Source organism: Rosa rugosa, chromosome 4 (assembly GCF_958449725.1).
Source record: "Rosa rugosa chromosome 4, drRosRugo1.1, whole genome shotgun sequence".
Classification (NCBI taxonomy): domain Eukaryota; kingdom Viridiplantae; phylum Streptophyta; class Magnoliopsida; order Rosales; family Rosaceae; genus Rosa; species Rosa rugosa.
In genome coordinates this window covers 12,803,526-12,825,405 of record NC_084823.1, presented here as the reverse complement: position 1 = coordinate 12,825,405, position 21,880 = coordinate 12,803,526, and the positions used below count along the sequence as shown (strand labels likewise).

The following is a 21,880-nucleotide window of genomic DNA, read 5'->3' as shown; positions in this document are numbered from 1 at the left end:
CGTGGACATGTGGAACGCATTATTCGGAGTTCGTATGATTAAGTTATGAATTTTTGAAAATTGGGAATTTTCTATAAATAGGGAATTTTCTGATTTTATTTTTCATTAAGGACGAAACTTTTCTGTTTTTGCGGAATAGTCCCCCGGATTCTCTCTCTCTCTCGATCGAAAACCTTCAGAACCCTCGGGTTCCGACCGACCCGACCCGGCCAAACGGTGGTCCTCCAGCCTCCTCTGGCCCCGGACCCGGCCTTCCTTGAGCTCGCCGTCGCACGCACAGCCTCCCTCTGGTGTCTCCTTGCCCCGCCGCTGTCTCTATCCCTGGATCGAAGCCCCCCAGAGCCAAGCTTTTGACCCGATCGGATCTTGGCCGTGCCGGTGTTGCACGGGCCGATCCTCCCCATTTTTGTGATCTCCTCCTTCCCCTGATCATCCTCATATCCTCCTTGCTTGACGATTTGGAGTGTGGAGTGAAAGATCACGAGTTGAAGATTTCGACGTCCCTGATTCAATCTGGAATCTGATCAGACGCACCAGATTAATCCAACTTCAACGCTTGATCTAGGACGATCTAGGCCGAACCAGGCTTAGCTCCAGGTATGGAAGTCGATCACCCTTTCATTTTGAACCAGTTTGTAGTTGGTCACTTTGCCATCGGAGGTGGTTGACTGGCGTTGACCGCCCACTGACCACCGTTTGTGGCGGCGCATCAGACCATATTTCGAGTTTTCATTATCTAGGCGATGATCTATGCATCCATACGAGCGTTTTGATATATAACATGGTCATGTTAGAAAAAGTTGATAAATAGTGGATTTACGTTTTGACGTTACTATTTAACGTTTTTACGTTTATCTTCGGTTTACGATCTGTGAAGATCTGACCATCGGTTTTGCTTCAATTTTGGATATGTTGATCGTATGACTGTCCCGGTGACTTTGTGAGGTCACGGGCGAAGATCCGACCGTTGGATCTTCGTATAATTGAGAAACAGTGATTAGGGAGGCGATTCGTGAGAATCCGTCCGTCGGATTTTTGTATAAATTTGTGAAGATGTTAGTAAGGACGATTCAGGAAGATCTGACAGTTGGATCTTCGTGATGATTTTTGGAGGGTGATCCTAAAGGCGATCCATGAGGATCCGACCGTTGGATCATCATTTAATTTCGATCCGACCGTTGGATTGTCGTTTAAGTATGTTTTTGTGTTATTGGCTAAAATAAGGTCATGTGTGATTAGGTGATTGACGGTCTCCCTTGGGTGAACGATTTCGGTGTGTATTGTGTTAAATTGAAGACGCAGCGGGAATATCGAGGTGAGTAAATCGCACATGGTTCATTCACGAACCGAAATTCGGTGATTTTATTTAATTGGGAAATTGTGGAAATTGTTTTATGAAAATAAATATTTGTTTTAAATTATATGGACTTGATCGACTACGGTCCATAGGTAAGTAAAATGTATTTAAACTATAAAAATGAATTTCTAGATTTTATTGCATGTGAACTATAGTTGGTATTAGTGGTCACTCTTGTGTGGGTGACTACGTATATATATATTTACGTGGAATATATATTGGATGGTGTGACATCGGGTGAAGTATTGATGTGATTTACTGAGTTATATTTTGAGCATTACCCTTTGGAATATGTGATTTATCTTAGATGTTGTGTTGTCTATGATAATGGGTAATTGAGTAAAGTGCGATAGTTGAGTCGTTGAGATGAATTAAATGAGGAGTCGAGTGAATTGAGGAAAGCAGTCATTCGTAAGGTGAACCTTGGCCCAGGTGACACTTTATGATACAGTTAGAGCTCTAGTCTGTCTGCCGTCATACTGCTTGGGGGATAAACGAGTTATCATATGCCCTTGGGTATGACATGACATACTGAATGGGGTGATTAATATAATTAATCATAAGCCTGTAAGTATGATATACTGAATGGGGTGATTAATATAATTAATCATAAGCCTGTAAGTATAATATACTGCATGGGATGATTTATATAAATAAATCATAAGCCTGTGAGTATATATTGAGTAAGAAGTTGTTTATTATTGAGTAGTCATGATGAGATGTGAGTTGATTGATGCTTGAAGTGATGTTGTACACTTCAATTCTTATGCAAAACAAAATTAAAATGTGCTTGAGTTGATTGTGTTACTTTAAATCGTGCAATCCTTTCATTTACTCATACGAGCTTTGCAAAAAGCTTACCGGGTTTGTATTGTTGCAATCCCGGTACACTATTCAAACGGTGTAGCGGGTAATCCTGCAGGTCAGGAGAATCAGTACGGTGATCGTGCGGGTTAGAGAATTTGTTTTAGTTTTACAGCAATTGTAATTGTGAGGTGAGTTATGCTCATTTGAGCCTTACAATATAATTTGGTGAGAGTGTGCTGTAATAAACAAATTTGAGATTTGGTTTATGTAATATCGAGCGATGTGAGGTGTGGTTGTTTTGAGAAAAAATTCAGGTTGTATTTATGTGAGTTGTATTAATTCATGTTTCGGATTTGGATTTGTTATTCAAAATCCGGGGCGTGACAAAAACCTAAAACATAGAGATATTATTCCTTTGGCCACAGGTTTTTAGCTTCTGAAATACACTAGGACTCATGACAAAACATCTTTTAGATGTTCAAAGATTGATAGCTGCTCAGGTTTACTCGGACAAAAGGAGACTCTTGTAAAATTTCTAATGTCTACTGAAAGCCTTGGACTACCTATAACTCCCATAACTATGTTAGGTGTGCCAATGCTTCAGTCCATCTATAGTGATTCTGTGCCTCTGTGCTATTAAGACGTGCCGTGTGCCAACATCTCTGGCACACTAACTATCAAAATGCAATACTTTTATTTTTCAAAAGTTCCCAAGTGCAAGAATACTACCAGTTTCAACTTCATTTGTTCTAATTTCTCAATACACTATCTACATGCATGACAAATTAAAGGAATGAAAAACAACTGTTGTAAAAGACTAAAAACCAATGAATAAAACATTAAAATTAACAGCAAGTGTGCACTGAATCAACAACACCTACCGCACAGTTAATAATGTAGCATTAAATTCATATTAGCACCAGAATACTTGAATGTCAACATTCACAACAATAGAGGACAGCACAAAATTTATACCGAAATCCACTTCTCTACTCTCACTAGTTCCTCCATATCTGAAGCCTCCTAATCCTAAAGTTTGCTGGTATAACATCCATGAACCAGAGCATCACTGCTTCAAGGTGGAAAGGACAATACTCACGGCACTTCTAATTACCGATGTTGGTCTACCCTTTAAAACCTCCATCATTGCCTTCGCATTAGGCACAAACCCCTTATCCATCATTACCTGCACAAACTCTTTTCCCTCCTCCTCAGCTACCTTGTCCTCCTGCTTTGCAAAGCCCTCTATCACCACAGTGAAGGTAGCAGCATTGGGTCGCTTCCCCTTGTCCATCATCTCGAGCAAATACTTCTTGGCATCTCCAAAGAAGTTGGGGTCAGCACTGAGTCCCTTGATTAAAACGGTGTAAGTGTAGGAGTTGGGGGCAACCCCAGCAGCTAACATGGCCAGGTATGCCTCCAGAGCACCCTTGGTCTTGCCAAACGAGAGATAGGCTCCAATAACAGCGGTGTAGATTAGGACCATGGGCTCTATACCCGTCTCCTCAACTTCGTTAAAGAACTCTGTGGCCTCGTCTATATTTCCATCATCTATCAAAGCACTGTACATTATGCTCCCCAGTTTTTCAGCGTGGCCAGGGCAGGCGCGCAACACGTAGAAGTACTTTCTAACATCCTTGTCAATGGTCTCATTGTGGACAAGATCAGCATACATCTTCAGTGTTTGCATTCCTTCGGCGAGGTAGGCTTCTTTGTAGTGAAAACCACTGTCGGAAGGCACGAACCCCTTGGCTTTTATCTGCTCAAGGAACTCCTTGGCCTTCTCCACTGGCTCTCGGTAGGCAATGGCCTCCATAATCTTCCAGAAGGGTGTAGGACTGGGCTTCATCCCCTTATCCAACATTTCAAGAAAATACTTCTTGGCATACCTAAGGAACTTTACATTGGAAAAGTCTGTTGCAAGTACAGTGATGAGTTGAACATAAGTGTAGCAGGCGGGGTTGACACCAGTGGCTATCATGTGCTGGAAAACCTTGAGAGCACTCTTGGCCTTGCGCTCACCGACGTAGAGCATAATCACAATGGTGAAGACAGCCACTGGAGACAGAATGCCCAAGTCAGAGACAGGCTTAAACATCTCTCTAGCTCTGTCAATGATGCCGGTATCTGCCATAGAATTGAACAACATAATCGAATAATCGTTAAGGGAATCGTAGCTCCTCCCAATGGTGCCAAATACTCTTTTCAAGCACTCGTCCTCACAGTCTTTGGTGGCTTCCTCGAAAATCTTCATTACATGGTTCTTGAGGTCATCAGCAGAAGAATTGGGGGAACTAGTTTCCGCCATTGATCCGATTGTTCCAAGTAGTTTAGTTACAGCAGATATCAAAGTTTCAACTTAAAAATCAGAACTTGACTGAGGATCCAAATAAGTACGTGAAGCGAAGTTAGGGTTTTCTACTTGAAAACAAACAGTTTAATACCACCAAAATGTAGAAATTTCCATGTTGAATTAAGACCTAGCGTGCAAAGAAACGAAAAATTCAGTGAAACTAAGCTAGCTAGGTTTTCAAGCAGAAACAAATTAAATTAAGCAGTAGCTACTGTGTGAGAATTCAGATCGATGACCTGTGTTAGGGTTTCAAAAGGAGAAGATGACGATAACTGAAGAAGAAGAAGAAGAAGAAGAGAAGAGCACTCACCTTCCTCCGATGAATCTCCGGCGGTAGCAGATGCTTCCACCAAACATTACTTTGCAGCAGATGCTTGTGCCCATCTAGGCCTAAGTTGTAGTAGGGAGAAAATTTGGGAACTTGGCTTCCACCAAACATTACTAGGGCACTTAATTTTGATTCAACAGCCGACTCCGTCTCGTTTTTATAGCTCATTTTGAGGTCGGCTTGCAGAAGAAACAAGGCAATTAGCTTATCAAACAGGCCTGTAAAAGAAACAATACAGATAGTCCGTTATGAAAGGATACAGCCTTAGCCTTCATAGACTGATGCCATAACACATGCATGTTGTAGCAAGCAATCTATGCATTTAGTTTATGATTCGATTCGACATACCTACACAATAGACTGAGAAGGAAATATCGTCTAACAGGCCTAGTTAGGTATTCCTGCTATGCAATTAAGCAAATGATGGAGGTGGTGGTGGTTTCCTCATCAACAAGAAAGACTCCATTAGACAGGGATTCGGCTTAGAAGACTGGAGGGGAATATCATAATTGTATACAGAGACGAAACAACTCGATTTTGGGATGCCAAACTACAATATGCTAAACTTCTTAATTTATCAGAGTATCATTTATGCAATCACGACCCTGTGTATGTGTGTTATAGGGAGAGGCCAAAATATTTAAACCAACTGTCCATATTCTTCCTGCACCAAGAAGTTCAAGGAAGGTAAGTATACACCAAAAAAATCTCAGTTAAAAAATCTCGGTTGAACTACAACGTGGTGTTATTATTGATGTGAGCAATTCATAGGGGTAAAAATCTAGCTGAAAAGGAAATGACGTTTATACAACCTCTAGTATGAGGAGCTGCAGCTTTTTTAAGAACAAAACAATCCACATTTACTGCCAGTCTGCCACCATCCTTACCTACTGATTTAAGAGAAATCTCAACCAGCAATATGAGAAAAGCTTAACGATTTCCTCATCAAGATGCTGCATCAGCTATTAGCTTGTGCCATCCTTAGAGCCCATGAGGGAGGGAAATTTTGAATGCATTGATATTATACCATTAGCCACATGCTCTTAGCTTCTGAAATGGACATGTAATCCTGTCAAAATATCTTTTGAACTTCAAAGATGGATAGCAGATCAGGTCTACTCCTACAAAGGATTCACTTTAAAATGTCTAATGTATGCTGGAAGCCTTAGTATAGCCATAACTGTGCTAGGTCAGGTATGCCAATGTTACAGTGCTTGACATACCTAACTTTACAAATGAAACACTTTTTTTCTTACTGGTGCAGAGCAGCAGTGGTTCCCGAAAGGCTCTTATAAAATGAAATGCAGGAGAGTCAGCAACACAGCTTTTCTGCCTATGTATGGGGCAGGACACTAGTTCAATTCCTTCCCGACAACTCTTTGCGTTTATATGAGGCTATAGAGAAGATGCACCTTTTCCTAGTTAGTTGGAACAACATAAATAATGGAACTCAAGTCAGGTTCCACCAGCACAGCTCTATGACCAAGATCAGAGGTAAGTCTGAGGTCATGGAACAAATCCCAAAGCCAATCCCCAAGACCTGACAAGTAATGATAGAAGATCTGATTACATCCCCAAGTGCTAATTAGACCAATACCAGACATCCCAGGGCAGAGACTACTACTACTGCCATCCACATTCAGTTTCACAAAGCCAACAAGAAGGTAAGGCCACACAATAGATTGGTGGAAAGGATATCTACCTTCAATATTTGAGTGAGCCTGGTTTCTAAGTTCAAGGAATGAGAGTTACCAACATTTTGAGGCCAAGACCAACTGTTTAACCACTTTGGGACAAATCCAATGCAAGGAAAATATACCAGTGCAAGTAAATTAATATAACCTCACACTTTCATCCAGAGTGGTTAAATGTGGCACCCTTGATCTGGTTGAAAACAATTGCAGGGATTCTAGAAGGCATTCACGGCATTCCAAAACCGAACCGTTAGTTTTTAAGGATAATTCAAAGTGCACATCTAGAAAGTTCGCATTTCAAATCTTAAACAATAATGGGCTGCACATATTTGAGAAGGATCGACTTTCAAGTGCATTTCTTTATAAGGCAGGTTCACTAGCCTCTGAAGAAACATGCTGTAATACCCGGTTGTTTCTTTAATCAAAGCAAACAGTGTGCTTTACTTTCATGATTCGATTACTTTAACTTTAATGATTATGCTGGGTTAATTGTTTGTGTTGATCGACATTGCCGACACTCTCTCTCTCCCTCACTCACACTCTCACTCTCTCTCGTCCGAAAGATACCGAAACAAAGCAAAAATTTCTCCAAGCTCTCTTTTCCTCCACAGGCCATCATTCAACGCCGGACAACCTCCAGTGGCATCATCTCAGCTTTGCGAAGCTACCTGCAGCGGTTTTGGGTCACGGCACAGTCGGAAACGGCGGCGAAGAGACCGGGTACGTCCAGCCCCGATTTCTTTCCAAGTGTGATAACTCGAGCTACAGATCACGAAACCTCCTCAAACTTCGTCCACAGCTTCGCTTCAACCATCTGAAACTCCCAGAAACACCCTTTCACGGCGGCGCTGTCTCTGGAGGCGGTTGGAGTTCAACCCCGACTTGAATCGAAACGGAGCAAGGGATCCAAATATCTCGAGTTACAGGACTTCGTTTTAGGTGTTTCTTGAACCAGTGAGTTCATCTTGTGTTCTTAACAACTCTTCAGAAGGAATCGAAGCCCGAAATTGAAGTTTTTACGTCGAAACTCAAGCTCGCCGGATTCTGGAAATTTTCCGGCCACCTCGACTGTTTTAGGTAATTTCAACCACTTCCGGTCATTTTCAGCTTACATGGTAGTTATGAAAGTTGTTAAGCATGATGAGAAGAAGAGGAGCAGCCCGGCCCCGACACCATTGGCGGTGGTCGGCGGCGGCTCTGCCACTAATTCCGGCGGCCCTTTACGGCCACCTCCGGGGATCAAAAATATGGTTTCTGTACATTTTCAGATTCTATATTTCAATATGATCATTTCGATATATTATACGCAATTTTTGGATATCGTATGATTAAGTTATGAATTTTTAAGTTTAGATCGATTTCGATCGTTAGATTTGTGATCTGTGAAGTTAGGACCGTCAGATGGACTTGTAGTTTTGATATGATGATCTTATGACTGTCCCAGTGGCTTTGTGTGGTCATGGGCGAAGATCCGACCGTTGGATCTTCGTATAAATGCAAAACAGTGATTAGGGAGGCGATTCGTGAGAATCCGTCCGTCGGATTTTCGTATAAATTTGTGAAGATGTTAGTAAGGACGATTCAGGAAGATCCAACCGTTGGATCTTCGTGATGATTTTTGGGGGGTGATCCTAAAGGCGATCCGTGAGGATCCGACCGTTGGATCATCATTTAATTTCGATCCGACCGTTGGATTGTCGTTTGAGTATGTTTTTGAGCTATTGGCTAAGTTAAGGTCATGTGTGATTAGGTGATTGACGGTCTCCCTTGGGTGAGCGGTTTCGGTGTGTATTGTGTTGAATTGAAGACGCAGCGGGAATATCGAGGTGAGTAAACCTCACGTGGTTCATATTACGAACCGAATAAATTTAATTACTTTATTTTGTCGTAATTGTGTGAAAATATTTATGAAATAAATATTTGTTTTAAATCATATGGGCTTGATCAACTACGGTCCATAGGTAAGTAAAATGTATTTAAACTATAAAAATGAATTTCACGATTTTATTGTGTGGACTATAGTTGGTATTAGTGATTATCCCTGAGCGGATAATTACGTATATATATATTTATGTGGAATATATATATGGATGGTGTGGCATTGTGGTATGTGGATTATTGAATTGAATATTTACATATGTCGGAAACATATATGTATTGGTAGAATTGTTGTGATGCAAACAATATTTGTGAGTGAGTTCATATATTGTTTTTGGGTATGACTTTTCGGGAAACAATATGTCGTGGGAAATGGTATTTCTATTGTTTTGAAAAGTGTTTGAGGATTTGGGGAGTTGCAGGTTGTGATTTCTCCTTTTGGGTTGGGAAACATTTTCAGGTCCGGTATGACCATTTTAAATGTTTTAATCTGACGACCGGTGGTCTGAGGATTTGAGAGTCACAGGTTGTGATTTCTCCGTTTGATTTGTTTTAACATTTTGGGTCCAGTGCGACTCGCTTAAATGTTTTGATCTAAGGGTCAGGTTGGCCTAAAGATCCGGGGTTTGCAGGTTGCATCCTCAGGCAATATATCGTAATTACGCCTTTGGCCCGGTTAGTGATTTCGATCAGTTAGAGCTCTAGTCTGTCTGCCAACGTGTCCAGGTTGGACCGGAATTTCATAATGATTTGTTAGGTTAACATTTCCTATGATTTTGTCACGATGTGACTTGTAAGAGTCCTTTTGGTAAAAGGTGTTGAGTTTTGGATAGATTTATTAGTGTGAGTTGATGATGTTTTTAATTAATTTCCTTGTTAATTCTTTTGTTTAAATTTCTATTCTTTTTCTCTTTTCTTCTTTTTCGGTTATATTGTTTATTATCTCTATTTATTTCCTTGATCATTTCTATGGTTCGATTTCCCGTTTATTTCTCGTTTTCATTTTATTGTTTGTTTTTAATGTAATCTCCTGAACTAAATTATATGCAGGGATTACTATGACTTCTGATTTTATGCGTGTTGGTTATTTCCTGAATTAATTTTCTATGCATGATTAATGTTCTTATTAGTTTAATTGGGAAGTGCAGTGATGGATGAGACTTGTAGAAAGTTGAGAAATATTATTCCGTATTGTGGGGATAAAGACATCTTGTTAAGAGTAGAGATGAGTGATTCATTTGATTTCTTTGTGTGTGATTTCAAATGATTTGGAGTTAATGATTTTGGTGATCGATTATCGAGATTGTGGTTTTCTTTGTGGATGTTGAAATTGTTGGTTGTTACTTGAGTTAAAAGTACTGTGTTATAATAAATCAACCATTCTTTCTTTTACTCATACTGGCTGTCAAAAGCTTACCGGGTTTTGTGTTGTTGCAATCCCGGTACACTATTCAAACGGTGTAGCGGATAATCCTACAGGACTGGAGAATTCAGGAAGGTGATCGAACCGTGTAGAGTAGCTGCTTTGTAATACTCTGATTTTCAGTTGTGAGGTTTGTTATGCTCATTAGAGCTTTACAATTTACTTTGTACGAGTGAGTTGTAATAATTAACTCGAGGTCTTCGAGTTTTGAATTTGAGCGTGAGTGGCGAGGTTGTTTCTGAGAAAAGAAAAATTCAGAACGTTTATTTGTTTAAGTTGTTTAATTCATGTTTCGGATTTGAATTTGTTATTCAAAATTCGGGGCGTGACAGTTTGGTATCAGAGCGTAAGGTGCATATTTGGTGATGTGTCAATACTTTCCGAGTGATGGCCCGTCTGCAGCGGATCCCCATCGTGTGCTCTTCGGTATTGGCTAAGTCATTGGGTATGCGTGAGTGTTGGGAGTTGTTTAGGCCGCTATGTCGTTTTAGGAACGTGAATACCTTCCCTGTAGTAACAACTTGGTTAATATGGACTTGTATTTGACTTATACTGTGTTTTAAGTGTTATACGTGTATTAGCCAAGCATACTATACTTCTTAGATGATGGATATTCGAAGAGGTAGTACTTAGAACCGTAAAGTTGTCTTGTAGGTTCGTATTAGAATAAGTTCAGTTACCGCAAGTTACAATCTTTGAGGAATGGGAACCTCCGGATTTAACTCTGTTGAGTCAATGAGAATTGTTTTATGGAAGTGCGGTTCTTTTGAATGTTGAAGTGTTTGGTTGAAGGCATGATGTTGACCTATGCAAGTATCGAATGTGGATACGAGTATGAATTGATAGAAATTTTGCCTTCTTAAGTTGGACGTACAAATGTTTTTAGATGGAATGGTTGAGACTTTATAAGAGTAATAAGAGTAACTCTAAGGATGTGGGTTTTTCCCAGCTGACTCAGGAAGTGTTTAGCTTTATTAATCCCTGATTCTAGCGACGAAATTGTTTGTGTTTGGTTTGACTCTAAGGATGCTAGCTAGACCTCTGTGCAACTTAATTGATTGTTTGTGATAAATCATTATGATTGATGTGTGCAGCAGAGTTGTCAATGGTTTTGAAAATAGTATTGGGTGACCAAGGATGATCGTTGGTGTTATTGTTGGTTTAACAAAAAGAAGAAACGACATGCATGCAATCTTATTGATTTTATATTACAAAAAGGAAAACGAGGACTATGCTATGCTAATGCTAGTCAGCAGCTCCGGATGGATTGAGGCTGAGCTCAAGAGAAACGTTAGAGCCACTGTTGTAACCGCCTGAGCCACCAGAATAGTAACCAAATGCGCTACCTTCCTCGGAAGTAGTCTTCGGGTTACCAAAGACGTCCTCGCCGTGCACGGGGAACAGAGGAAGAGTTTCAACCTCCTGGTGATCTCCTCCTCGTTGTTGCAGGGATGTTTGTCCTCCTGTTGTGCCAAAAGAGTTGTACTGGTATTAGTGTTGAAGTGTGAGGAAGAATATGAAACAAAATTTAAATCAAGAAATCCTTCATTACCAGTAGAATCGGTGGAACCAAAGTTGAGATTAATGGATCTACCATCATCAGTAGAACTAGTGGACCCAAAATTGATGTCAATGGATCCACCAGCTGGCCCAAAATTGATGTCGATAGATCCACCAGCACCAGTAGAACCAGTGGACCCAAAATTGAGATCAATGGATCCACCAGTACCAGGAGAACTAGTTCCCATGGGCACTTGAGCAGCCTGATTGCACCTCTTCATCTGCTTCTCTCGAGCCCTGACGTTCTGGAACCAAAAATAAATGTTCTTGCCCTCAACCTGTCCATACTGTTGCAGCTGGAGACAGATCTCGTGAATATGCTCTATAGTTGGGGTCTTAACTCCCTTGTCGTAGTAAAGATCCTTGAGGATCCTTATTTGATCTGGAGTAGGAACCCACCTGGCACGGCTTCGCCAGAAATCTGTGTTGGCACTACTCCCGGCTGCTTGGTTGTTTCCTCCATCCTCGATTTGTTGCTGGGTTTGTAGCTCCATCAGTTGCAGAGTTCGTGGTTCCATGGTGATGGGTTGAGGGGATGTGAAGATCGAAGAGTAAAGTTGTCGAGTGTTTGAAGGAGTTGTTGTTAAAGGGATTAAGGATGATGATGGTGGGTTGGAGATCTGAAAGTTCAGAGGAAAGATGGGATTGAATCAACTAGATGGGAGAGAAGATCAGAAGAGAAGGATTGAATCGAAGAAGAAATGTTTTGAGTTTTGAAAGAAGAGGAAAGCTGAAGAGTTGGGAGAGAGGGGCTGGAACTCAGGAGAGATTTTCGTTCCTTTGGAGTGAACAGTTGCGCCCTCAGAATGCACCTATTTATAGAGCGAGGTGAGCAGATCTCCACCGTTGGATGGACGATTCCTGTGATTCATTCTACGCGTTGGATTAAAGTCGCCCTGAAACCCGGAAAAGTTGTTGGCGCGTGGAGAGCGTGTAAGGGGACCGAGGGAATCTCGAGGCGCTGTGGCAGACAGCTGTAGCCGAAAGCAGATTTGACTGCCGTAAATCACGGAAGGGATAAGCCGTGACACAAGTGGGCCGTACTTGGGCCTGTCTCGGATCAAGGCATCACTGTAGCTGTGGGTGGAGGCCTGATGGGCCGAGTTTCAGAAACAGTTTTGGACATGATGGGCCGAGTTTCTGAAACAGTTTTGGATGAGTTGGGCCGGATTTCTGTAACAGTTTTGGATACGTTGGGCTGGGTTTCTGCAACAGTCTTGGATGTTTTGGGCCGAATTGTTGAAACAGTTGGTTTAAATAAAAGGATTGGTATGGATAATAACGTGAGCAGCCGTGCTCGAGTGGTTGAGTGTAAAGTTCGTGTACAAGAGGTCTGAGGTTCGAACCTCGCCTCTCGTTTATTTTTATTGTGTTCGTTTATGACATAATAAGTATAAAATTTGTACACATTATGTTAAGCACAGCTTGTGCCCCAGTGGTTAGGGGCAAGTTTTGTGAGCAGCAGGTCAAGGGTTCGAAACCTTGCATCCCCTTGTATTTATTTTTATGTTGCTTTTGACATAATAAATATAACTCGTGGGTTTATATTAATGAAAGCAGCTCTTGCTTCAGTGGTTGGGAGCAAAACCTTCGTGTTCGAGGTCGGGAGTTCGAACCTTACCTCCTACAAATATTTTTGGATCTCGTATATGCTTGATATACGGACGCATATACGGTATGTACGGTATGCATACGTATATACGGTTTGTACGGTATGCATATGTATATACGGTTTGTACTGTATGCATACATATATACGGTATGTACAATTTCATACCGTAGTCGAGCTGAAAGTTGGTGGGCCGATTGGTAGGCCCAAATAGTAAGCCCAATTGTTCGGCCCGAATGGTAGGCCCAAATGTTAAACCCAAATTGGTTCGGGCCGGTTCGAAATGTGGATGGTTCGGTTTCTTCGGCCCAATTGGCCAGCCCTAATGCTTAGCCCAAGGATTGAGCAAGCCCAAGTCATCATCACTGGGTGACATGTTTTATTGGCGTGCTTTTGAGAATGATTTGTTTTGAGTGATGCATCTCTATTGTTGTGTAGAATAGTGCATGCTTAAGTTTTACTATAGAGATTTACCGTGATGCTAATGGAGTAGCGAAACGCTTTGTGGGAGTCTTTACTGTGCTTGTATGCCAGTACAGAGTGATGATCTATGTGAGGATCTATGAGATAATCTCTGTGAAGATCTAAGTGATGATCTATGTGATGATCCACGTGATGATTTTGTGTAATTGATGTGGAGTAATGTTGAGCAGTTGTTTTGAGAATTTACATCGTGATGAAAGGATTTAGTGGCCATAGGAATGTATTTTTATACAAAGGGCTGTGGCTTTGTAGATTACTACAGTTTGGGGAAAGATGGAGATTCGATGGTTAGGTTAACCGTAATCGAGAGCAATTAACTTGCGCCTAAATTTCGGGACGAAATTCCTTTAAGGGGGGTAGATTGTAATACCCGGTTGTTTCTTGAATCAAAGCAAACAGTGTGGTGCTTTACTTTCATGATTCGATTACTTTAACTTTAATGATTATGCTGGGTTAATTGTTTGTGTTGATCGACATTGCCGACACTCTCTCTCTCCCTCACTCACACTCTCACTCTCTCTCGTCCGAAAGATACCGAAACAAAGCAAAAATTTCTCCAAGCTCTCTTTTCCTCCACAGGCCATCATTCAACGCCGGACAACCTCCAGTGGCATCATCTCAGCTTTGCGAAGCTACCTGCAGCGGTTTTGGGTCACGGCACAGTCGGAAACGGCGGCGAAGAGACCGGGTACGTCCAGCCCCGATTTCTTTCCAAGTGTGATAACTCGAGCTACAGATCACGAAACCTCCTCAAACTTCGTCCACAGCTTCGCTTCAACCATCTGAAACTCCCAGAAACACCCTTTCACGGCGGCGCTGTCTCTGGAGGCGGTTGGAGTTCAACCCCGACTTGAATCGAAACGGAGCAAGGGATCCAAATATCTCGAGTTACAGGACTTCGTTTTAGGTGTTTCTTGAACCAGTGAGTTCATCTTGTGTTCTTAACAACTCTTCAGAAGGAATCGAAGCCCGAAATTGAAGTTTTTACGTCGAAACTCAAGCTCGCCGGATTCTGGAAATTTTCCGGCCACCTCGACTGTTTTAGGTAATTTCAACCACTTCCGGTCATTTTCAGCTTACATGGTAGTTATGAAAGTTGTTAAGCATGATGAGAAGAAGAGGAGCAGCCCGGCCCCGACACCATTGGCGGTGGTCGGCGGCGGCTCTGCCACTAATTCCGGCGGCCCTTTACGGCCACCTCCGGGGATCAAAAATATGGTTTCTGTACATTTTCAGATTCTATATTTCAATATGATCATTTCGATATATTATACGCAATTTTTGGATATCGTATGATTAAGTTATGAATTTTTAAGTTTAGATCGATTTCGATCGTTAGATTTGTGATCTGTGAAGTTAGGACCGTCAGATGGACTTGTAGTTTTGATATGATGATCTTATGACTGTCCCAGTGGCTTTGTGTGGTCATGGGCGAAGATCCGACCGTTGGATCTTCGTATAAATGCAAAACAGTGATTAGGGAGGCGATTCGTGAGAATCCGTCCGTCGGATTTTCGTATAAATTTGTGAAGATGTTAGTAAGGACGATTCAGGAAGATCCAACCGTTGGATCTTCGTGATGATTTTTGGGGGGTGATCCTAAAGGCGATCCGTGAGGATCCGACCGTTGGATCATCATTTAATTTCGATCCGACCGTTGGATTGTCGTTTGAGTATGTTTTTGAGCTATTGGCTAAGTTAAGGTCATGTGTGATTAGGTGATTGACGGTCTCCCTTGGGTGAGCGGTTTCGGTGTGTATTGTGTTGAATTGAAGACGCAGCGGGAATATCGAGGTGAGTAAACCTCACGTGGTTCATATTACGAACCGAATAAATTTAATTACTTTATTTTGTCGTAATTGTGTGAAAATATTTATGAAATAAATATTTGTTTTAAATCATATGGGCTTGATCAACTACGGTCCATAGGTAAGTAAAATGTATTTAAACTATAAAAATGAATTTCACGATTTTATTGTGTGGACTATAGTTGGTATTAGTGATTATCCCTGAGCGGATAATTACGTATATATATATTTATGTGGAATATATATATGGATGGTGTGGCATTGTGGTATGTGGATTATTGAATTGAATATTTACATATGTCGGAAACATATATGTATTGGTAGAATTGTTGTGATGCAAACAATATTTGTGAGTGAGTTCATATATTGTTTTTGGGTATGACTTTTCGGGAAACAATATGTCGTGGGAAATGGTATTTCTATTGTTTTGAAAAGTGTTTGAGGATTTGGGGAGTTGCAGGTTGTGATTTCTCCTTTTGGGTTGGGAAACATTTTCAGGTCCGGTATGACCATTTTAAATGTTTTAATCTGACGACCGGTGGTCTGAGGATTTGAGAGTCACAGGTTGTGATTTCTCCGTTTGATTTGTTTTAACATTTTGGGTCCAGTGCGACTCGCTTAAATGTTTTGATCTAAGGGTCAGGTTGGCCTAAAGATCCGGGGTTTGCAGGTTGCATCCTCAGGCAATATATCGTAATTACGCCTTTGGCCCGGTTAGTGATTTCGATCAGTTAGAGCTCTAGTCTGTCTGCCAACGTGTCCAGGTTGGACCGGAATTTCATAATGATTTGTTAGGTTAACATTTCCTATGATTTTGTCACGATGTGACTTGTAAGAGTCCTTTTGGTAAAAGGTGTTGAGTTTTGGATAGATTTATTAGTGTGAGTTGATGATGTTTTTAATTAATTTCCTTGTTAATTCTTTTGTTTAAATTTCTATTCTTTTTCTCTTTTCTTCTTTTTCGGTTATATTGTTTATTATCTCTATTTATTTCCTTGATCATTTCTATGGTTCGATTTCCCGTTTATTTCTCGTTTTCATTTTATTGTTTGTTTTTAATGTAATCTCCTGAACTAAATTATATGCAGGGATTACTATGACTTCTGATTTTATGCGTGTTGGTTATTTCCTGAATTAATTTTCTATGCATGATTAATGTTCTTATTAGTTTAATTGGGAAGTGCAGTGATGGATGAGACTTGTAGAAAGTTGAGAAATATTATTCCGTATTGTGGGGATAAAGACATCTTGTTAAGAGTAGAGATGAGTGATTCATTTGATTTCTTTGTGTGTGATTTCAAATGATTTGGAGTTAATGATTTTGGTGATCGATTATCGAGATTGTGGTTTTCTTTGTGGATGTTGAAATTGTTGGTTGTTACTTGAGTTAAAAGTACTGTGTTATAATAAATCAACCATTCTTTCTTTTACTCATACTGGCTGTCAAAAGCTTACCGGGTTTTGTGTTGTTGCAATCCCGGTACACTATTCAAACGGTGTAGCGGATAATCCTACAGGACTGGAGAATTCAGGAAGGTGATCGAACCGTGTAGAGTAGCTGCTTTGTAATACTCTGATTTTCAGTTGTGAGGTTTGTTATGCTCATTAGAGCTTTACAATTTACTTTGTACGAGTGAGTTGTAATAATTAACTCGAGGTCTTCGAGTTTTGAATTTGAGCGTGAGTGGCGAGGTTGTTTCTGAGAAAAGAAAAATTCAGAACGTTTATTTGTTTAAGTTGTTTAATTCATGTTTCGGATTTGAATTTGTTATTCAAAATTCGGGGCGTGACACATGCAATCTTCTTCTCTGCATCCAATGTTCTTTCTGGTCACTCTTCTCTTTGTCCCTGAATCCATCATAACTTATTTCAAGCACATTATAAGTATCTATCCTTATCTTAATCAAGTCTATCCAATGCCTCTGACCATATATCTACCATTCTTCCAAACATGTATCAACCATAACTTTGAGAAATAAAGGAAGGCTACTCGAATCTTTTACAAAACTTGCTTTTTGAGCCATTTGAAACTACAGTTCTAGTACTGAATTCCTCATTTTTCCATTTTTCATTGTAAAAGCTGCTTGCTCCTGATAGTTTGCTCCTGCACCAAAAGAGAATGTACTAACTTGTTGGGTTGCATTCAACTCACAGTTCTTCTAAAGACCTAAACCATACCAAATACCAATATATGTAAGAGACTTTCCACATAGAAGACTTGCTTTTGTCCTTAGGACATGAACCTAGCTAGCTTATCATACCATAAACCTAACACATTTGGTAGAACATTGTCAAAAAGCTCGAGTGCAAGAATACTCGCAGTTTTAACTTCTCAAAACACTGCTATATGTACCTTGCCCATTCATGATGAATGCCATATTAAAGAAATGAAAAACAACTGTTGTCCTTTGTCACAATCATAAACTGTAAGAAATATTAAATTAATAACAAGTGTGCTATGAATCAGCTACATGTCTGCCGCACAGCTAAAGAAACTAGTATCAAAATGGATTACATCAAAAACACAAATCTTCTTGCAAGATTCATACTTCAAATTCAACTAGAAAGTCAGAGGTTACTGTTGACAAACTTTGGTTTATTAGCTGTTTCAATACTGTTAGGCATCAAAATCCTAGAAACTACCTTGTGCGTCTAAACTACAATCCCTATAGTGAGCATTTGAGAGCAGAGGTAAATCTCCAGGAAACTTATGTTAAATTCCAAACCAAAATTATGTTAAAAGAGAAAAGGTCCATAGTTCATGGGATCTTTCTACAGATGATCGTTGAAATTCAAGTGAGAATCAAATGCATTCTGAGTTAGTTGCAATTGTTCAATTCATTGACAAGTTTGGCAATGTTATGATTGGGTAGGAAGTTGCAATCAAGATGGAAGAATATTATGGAACTCATAGAGAGAAAATGAAAGAATGAAAGAAGATTACTTGTCGATCCTCTTTGTGCTGATAATATAAAGCTTGGAAAGACCTTAATATTAAGCTGTTACGAATACTTTTAGTGCATATCTTTCAGTTCTTTTCAGTTTTTATCATTGTAGCGTATAAATTAGAGAAATCATAAATGTTACAAGTTATGAAAATTCTACGGTACTCGAGAGTGTATCAACTATATTCTGAATTTTCCACAAGTCTCTATAAGTTAAAGGTGTAGATGAGAGTGATGAGGATTGAAGCAATTGAGTAACTTGTTAATTGGCTCGGTGTAGCTTAAATAGTTGGATGATTGCAAAGTCAGTCCAACAGTGGAGACAAAAGAGTGCACATGTAGCTGTACTAAAGAAAACGAAAGCTTATCCTCTTATGTCCGGTGTTCAGATATCCTGCTGCTCTCTCTCTATCCAAGCAATCCCACTCTCGGAAACAAAGAGTTCCTCGATCATTTGCAATGAAATAGGGCATCGATCTGTAACAGATGATCTGTACGTTGTTCTGTTCATATATACTTATGCAAACCTAAACACCAATGTTAATGACAATGATAAAAGGGCAAAGCTAAAAGTCTAAAACATTCCTTTCACATGCTACACATATCCGCTCAGATAAAAAGAAAGAGACTAGCAACAATTTCCAATCCATAATTTTTCTTTTTTCATTTATATCTCACAAAAAAAAAAATTTCACTCATACTCAGTATTGTGTCATTCTAATTTGAAATGAACTGGGCAAAGCATTGAGAGAAAGTGTCACGCCCCGAATTTTGAATAATCAATTCAAAGTCCGAAACATGAATAATAACAATTACAAATAACGTCCTGAATTTTTTTTCTCACAACAACCACACTTCACACCTCTCAATATTACAATAAACCAAATCCTCAATTTATTTATTACAACACACTCTCACCAAATCAAGTTGTAAGGCTCAAATGAGCTTAACTCACCTCACTATTACAATTGCTGTAAATCTATGACAAATACTCTAACCCGTACGATCACCGCCCTGATTCTCCTGACCTGCAGGATTACCCGCTACACAATTTGAATAGTGTACCGGGATTGCAACAACACCAAACCCGGTAAGCTTTTGACAGCTCGTATGAGTAAACACGAAATGAACGGTTGATTTATTAAATCATATTTCTTTTAACTCAAGCAAAACAACCAACAATCACAACAACCACAAAGCAATCCACAATCCCCAAAATCAGTCACTAAAATCACCACTCTAAATCACCAAAGATTAATACGGGATCTAAACTCACATCTTTCTTCCCAAAACCCCGAAAGCGTATTTATACAAATACGGTGACTGACAGACTAGAGCTCTAACTGAATCGTAGCCCATCACCTGGCCTAGGTTATGGCATCCGACATGATTGTCAATATCGTAGTTCGTCAACATAGGTTAGAACATCCGATACACATACTCAATATAATCGTAACCCGTCATCCACCTAGGATTAGAGCATCCGATTTACATACCCAACTTAGCCCGTCACCCGATAAGGGTCGTGGCATCTATCATACTCAACCAATCGTAGCCCGTCATCCACCCAGGATTAGAGCATCAGACTCCCTCATACCAGTCACTACGTCGACCCTAAATCCAAAATAGGACATATAGAATAGCTTTCACAACACATGATCAACATTTCATTATTCAACAATTAAATGCGAGAATAATAGCTTGAATAATAACCATTCCATTCTCAATCATGTCATCACACCAATCACACATCAACCAATATACATATCCCACGTAAATATATATATACGTAATCATTCACTCAGGAATGATCACTAATACCAACTATAAACCACACATAGTGAAAACCGAGAAATTCACTTTTATAGTTTCAAATACATTTTACTTACCTATGGACCGTAGAAGATCAAGCCCATGTATTTTAAAACAAATGTTCATTTCCGTAAAAACATTTTCAATCCATTACGATATAAGGAAAGTAATTTTGGTTCGTAATATGAACCATGTGAGGTTTACTCACCTCGATATTCCCGCTGCGTCTTCAATTCAACACAATACACACCGAAATCGTTCACCCAAGGGAGACCGTCAATCACCTAATCACACATGACCTTAACTTAGCCAATAGCTCAAAAACATACTCAAACGACAATCCAACGGTCGTATCGAAATTAAATGATGATCCAACGGTCGGATCCTCACAGATCGCCTTTAGGATCACCCTCCAAAAATCATCACGAAGATCCAACGGTCGGATCTTCCTGAATCGTCCTTACTAACATCTTCACAAATTTATACGAAAATCCGACGGACGGATTCTCACGAATCGCCTCCCTAATCACTGTTTTGCATTTATACGAAGATCCAACGGTCGGATCTTCGCCCATGACCACACAAAGCCACTGGGACAGTCATAAGATCATCATATCAAAACTACAAGTCCATCTGACGGTCCTAACTTCACATATCACAAATCTAACGATCGAAATCGATCGAAACTTAAAAATTCATAACTTCATCATACGATATCCAAAAATTGCGTATAATATATCAAAATGATCGTATTGAATTATAAAATCTGAAAATGTACAGAAACCATATTTTTGATCCCCGGAGGTGGCCGGAAAGGGCCGCCGGAGTTAGTGGCAGAGCCGCCGCCGACCACCACCAATGGTGTCGGGGCCGGGCTGCTCTTCTTCCTCTCATCATGCTTAACAACTTTCATAATTACCATGTAAGCTGAAAATGACCTGAAGTGGTTGAAATTACCTAAAACAGTCGAGGTGGCCGGAAAATTTCCAGAATCCGGCGAAAATTTGCAGAATCCGGCAAGGCTTGATTTCGACGTCAAAAATTCAATTTCAGGCTTCGATTCCTTCTAGAGAGTTGTTCATAACTTGAAGTAAAACACAGTGGTTCAAGAATCACAAATAAATATGGTCTGTAGCTCGAGATATACCGATTAAAAGCTTCGGTGGTCGGAAAAATTCCAGAATCCGGCGAGCTCCTAGTTCGACGTAAAAACTGCAACCTCAGGCCTCGATCCCTTCTGGAAAGTTGTTCATATCCTCACTCTGAGTTCACTAGTCCAAGAAACACTCAAAACGACGTTCTGTAGCTCAAGATATTTGGATGTTTTGCTCCGTTTCGATCCGATCGGGGTTGAGCTCTAGCCGCCTCCAGAGATAGCGCCGCCGTGCAAGGGTGCTTCTGAGAGTTTCAGATGGTTGAAGCGAACCTGTGGATGGAGTTTGAGAAGGTTTCGCGATCGGTAACTCGAGCTACCAAGCTTGGAACCAAATCGGGGCTGGACGAACCCGGTCTCTTCGCCGTCTTTTCCGGCTGTGCCGTGACCCAAGATCGCCGCAGGTAGCTTTTCAAAGCTGAGACGAAGCCGCTGGAGGTTGTCCGGCGTCGATTGATGGCCGGTGGAGGAAGGGAGAGAACGGAGAGCGTTGCTCTTTTTCTTTCTGTGTTTTCGGACGAGAGAAAGAATGAGAGAGAGTGAGAGAGCTCGTGACAGAGAAAAAGAAAAGAGAAGCAATTATGCTTGGGACGAAAGAGAGAGACCGAGACAGCCAAAAGGGGGAGTGAAAAGCTAAAGGAAGAGATGAAATGTTCGTATTATTCCTCCA

The 21,880-nt window shown here is 40.4% G+C and overlaps 1 protein-coding gene across 1 annotated transcript; it reads right to left on the bottom strand.

Moving 5' to 3' along the window:
• Positions 1–3,214: 3,214 nt before the first annotated feature.
• On the bottom strand, positions 3,215–4,855 carry LOC133707156 (pentatricopeptide repeat-containing protein At5g65560-like). Its single transcript, XM_062132707.1, has 2 exons — positions 4,828–4,855; positions 3,215–4,541 (listed from the first exon to the last, which is right to left on the bottom strand). The coding sequence occupies exon 2, from the start codon at positions 4,470–4,472 to the stop codon at positions 3,231–3,233; it is 1,242 nt and encodes a 413-aa protein (XP_061988691.1). The 5' UTR covers positions 4,473–4,541; positions 4,828–4,855; the 3' UTR covers positions 3,215–3,230.
• Between the last annotated feature and the right edge of the window lie 17,025 nt (positions 4,856–21,880).

Bases quoted from the DNA above. Each gene is read 5' to 3' on its own strand.
- LOC133707156 (XM_062132707.1), bottom strand. From the start codon at position 4,472: ATGGCGGAAACTAGTTCCCCCAATTCTTCTGCTGATGACCTCAAGAAC.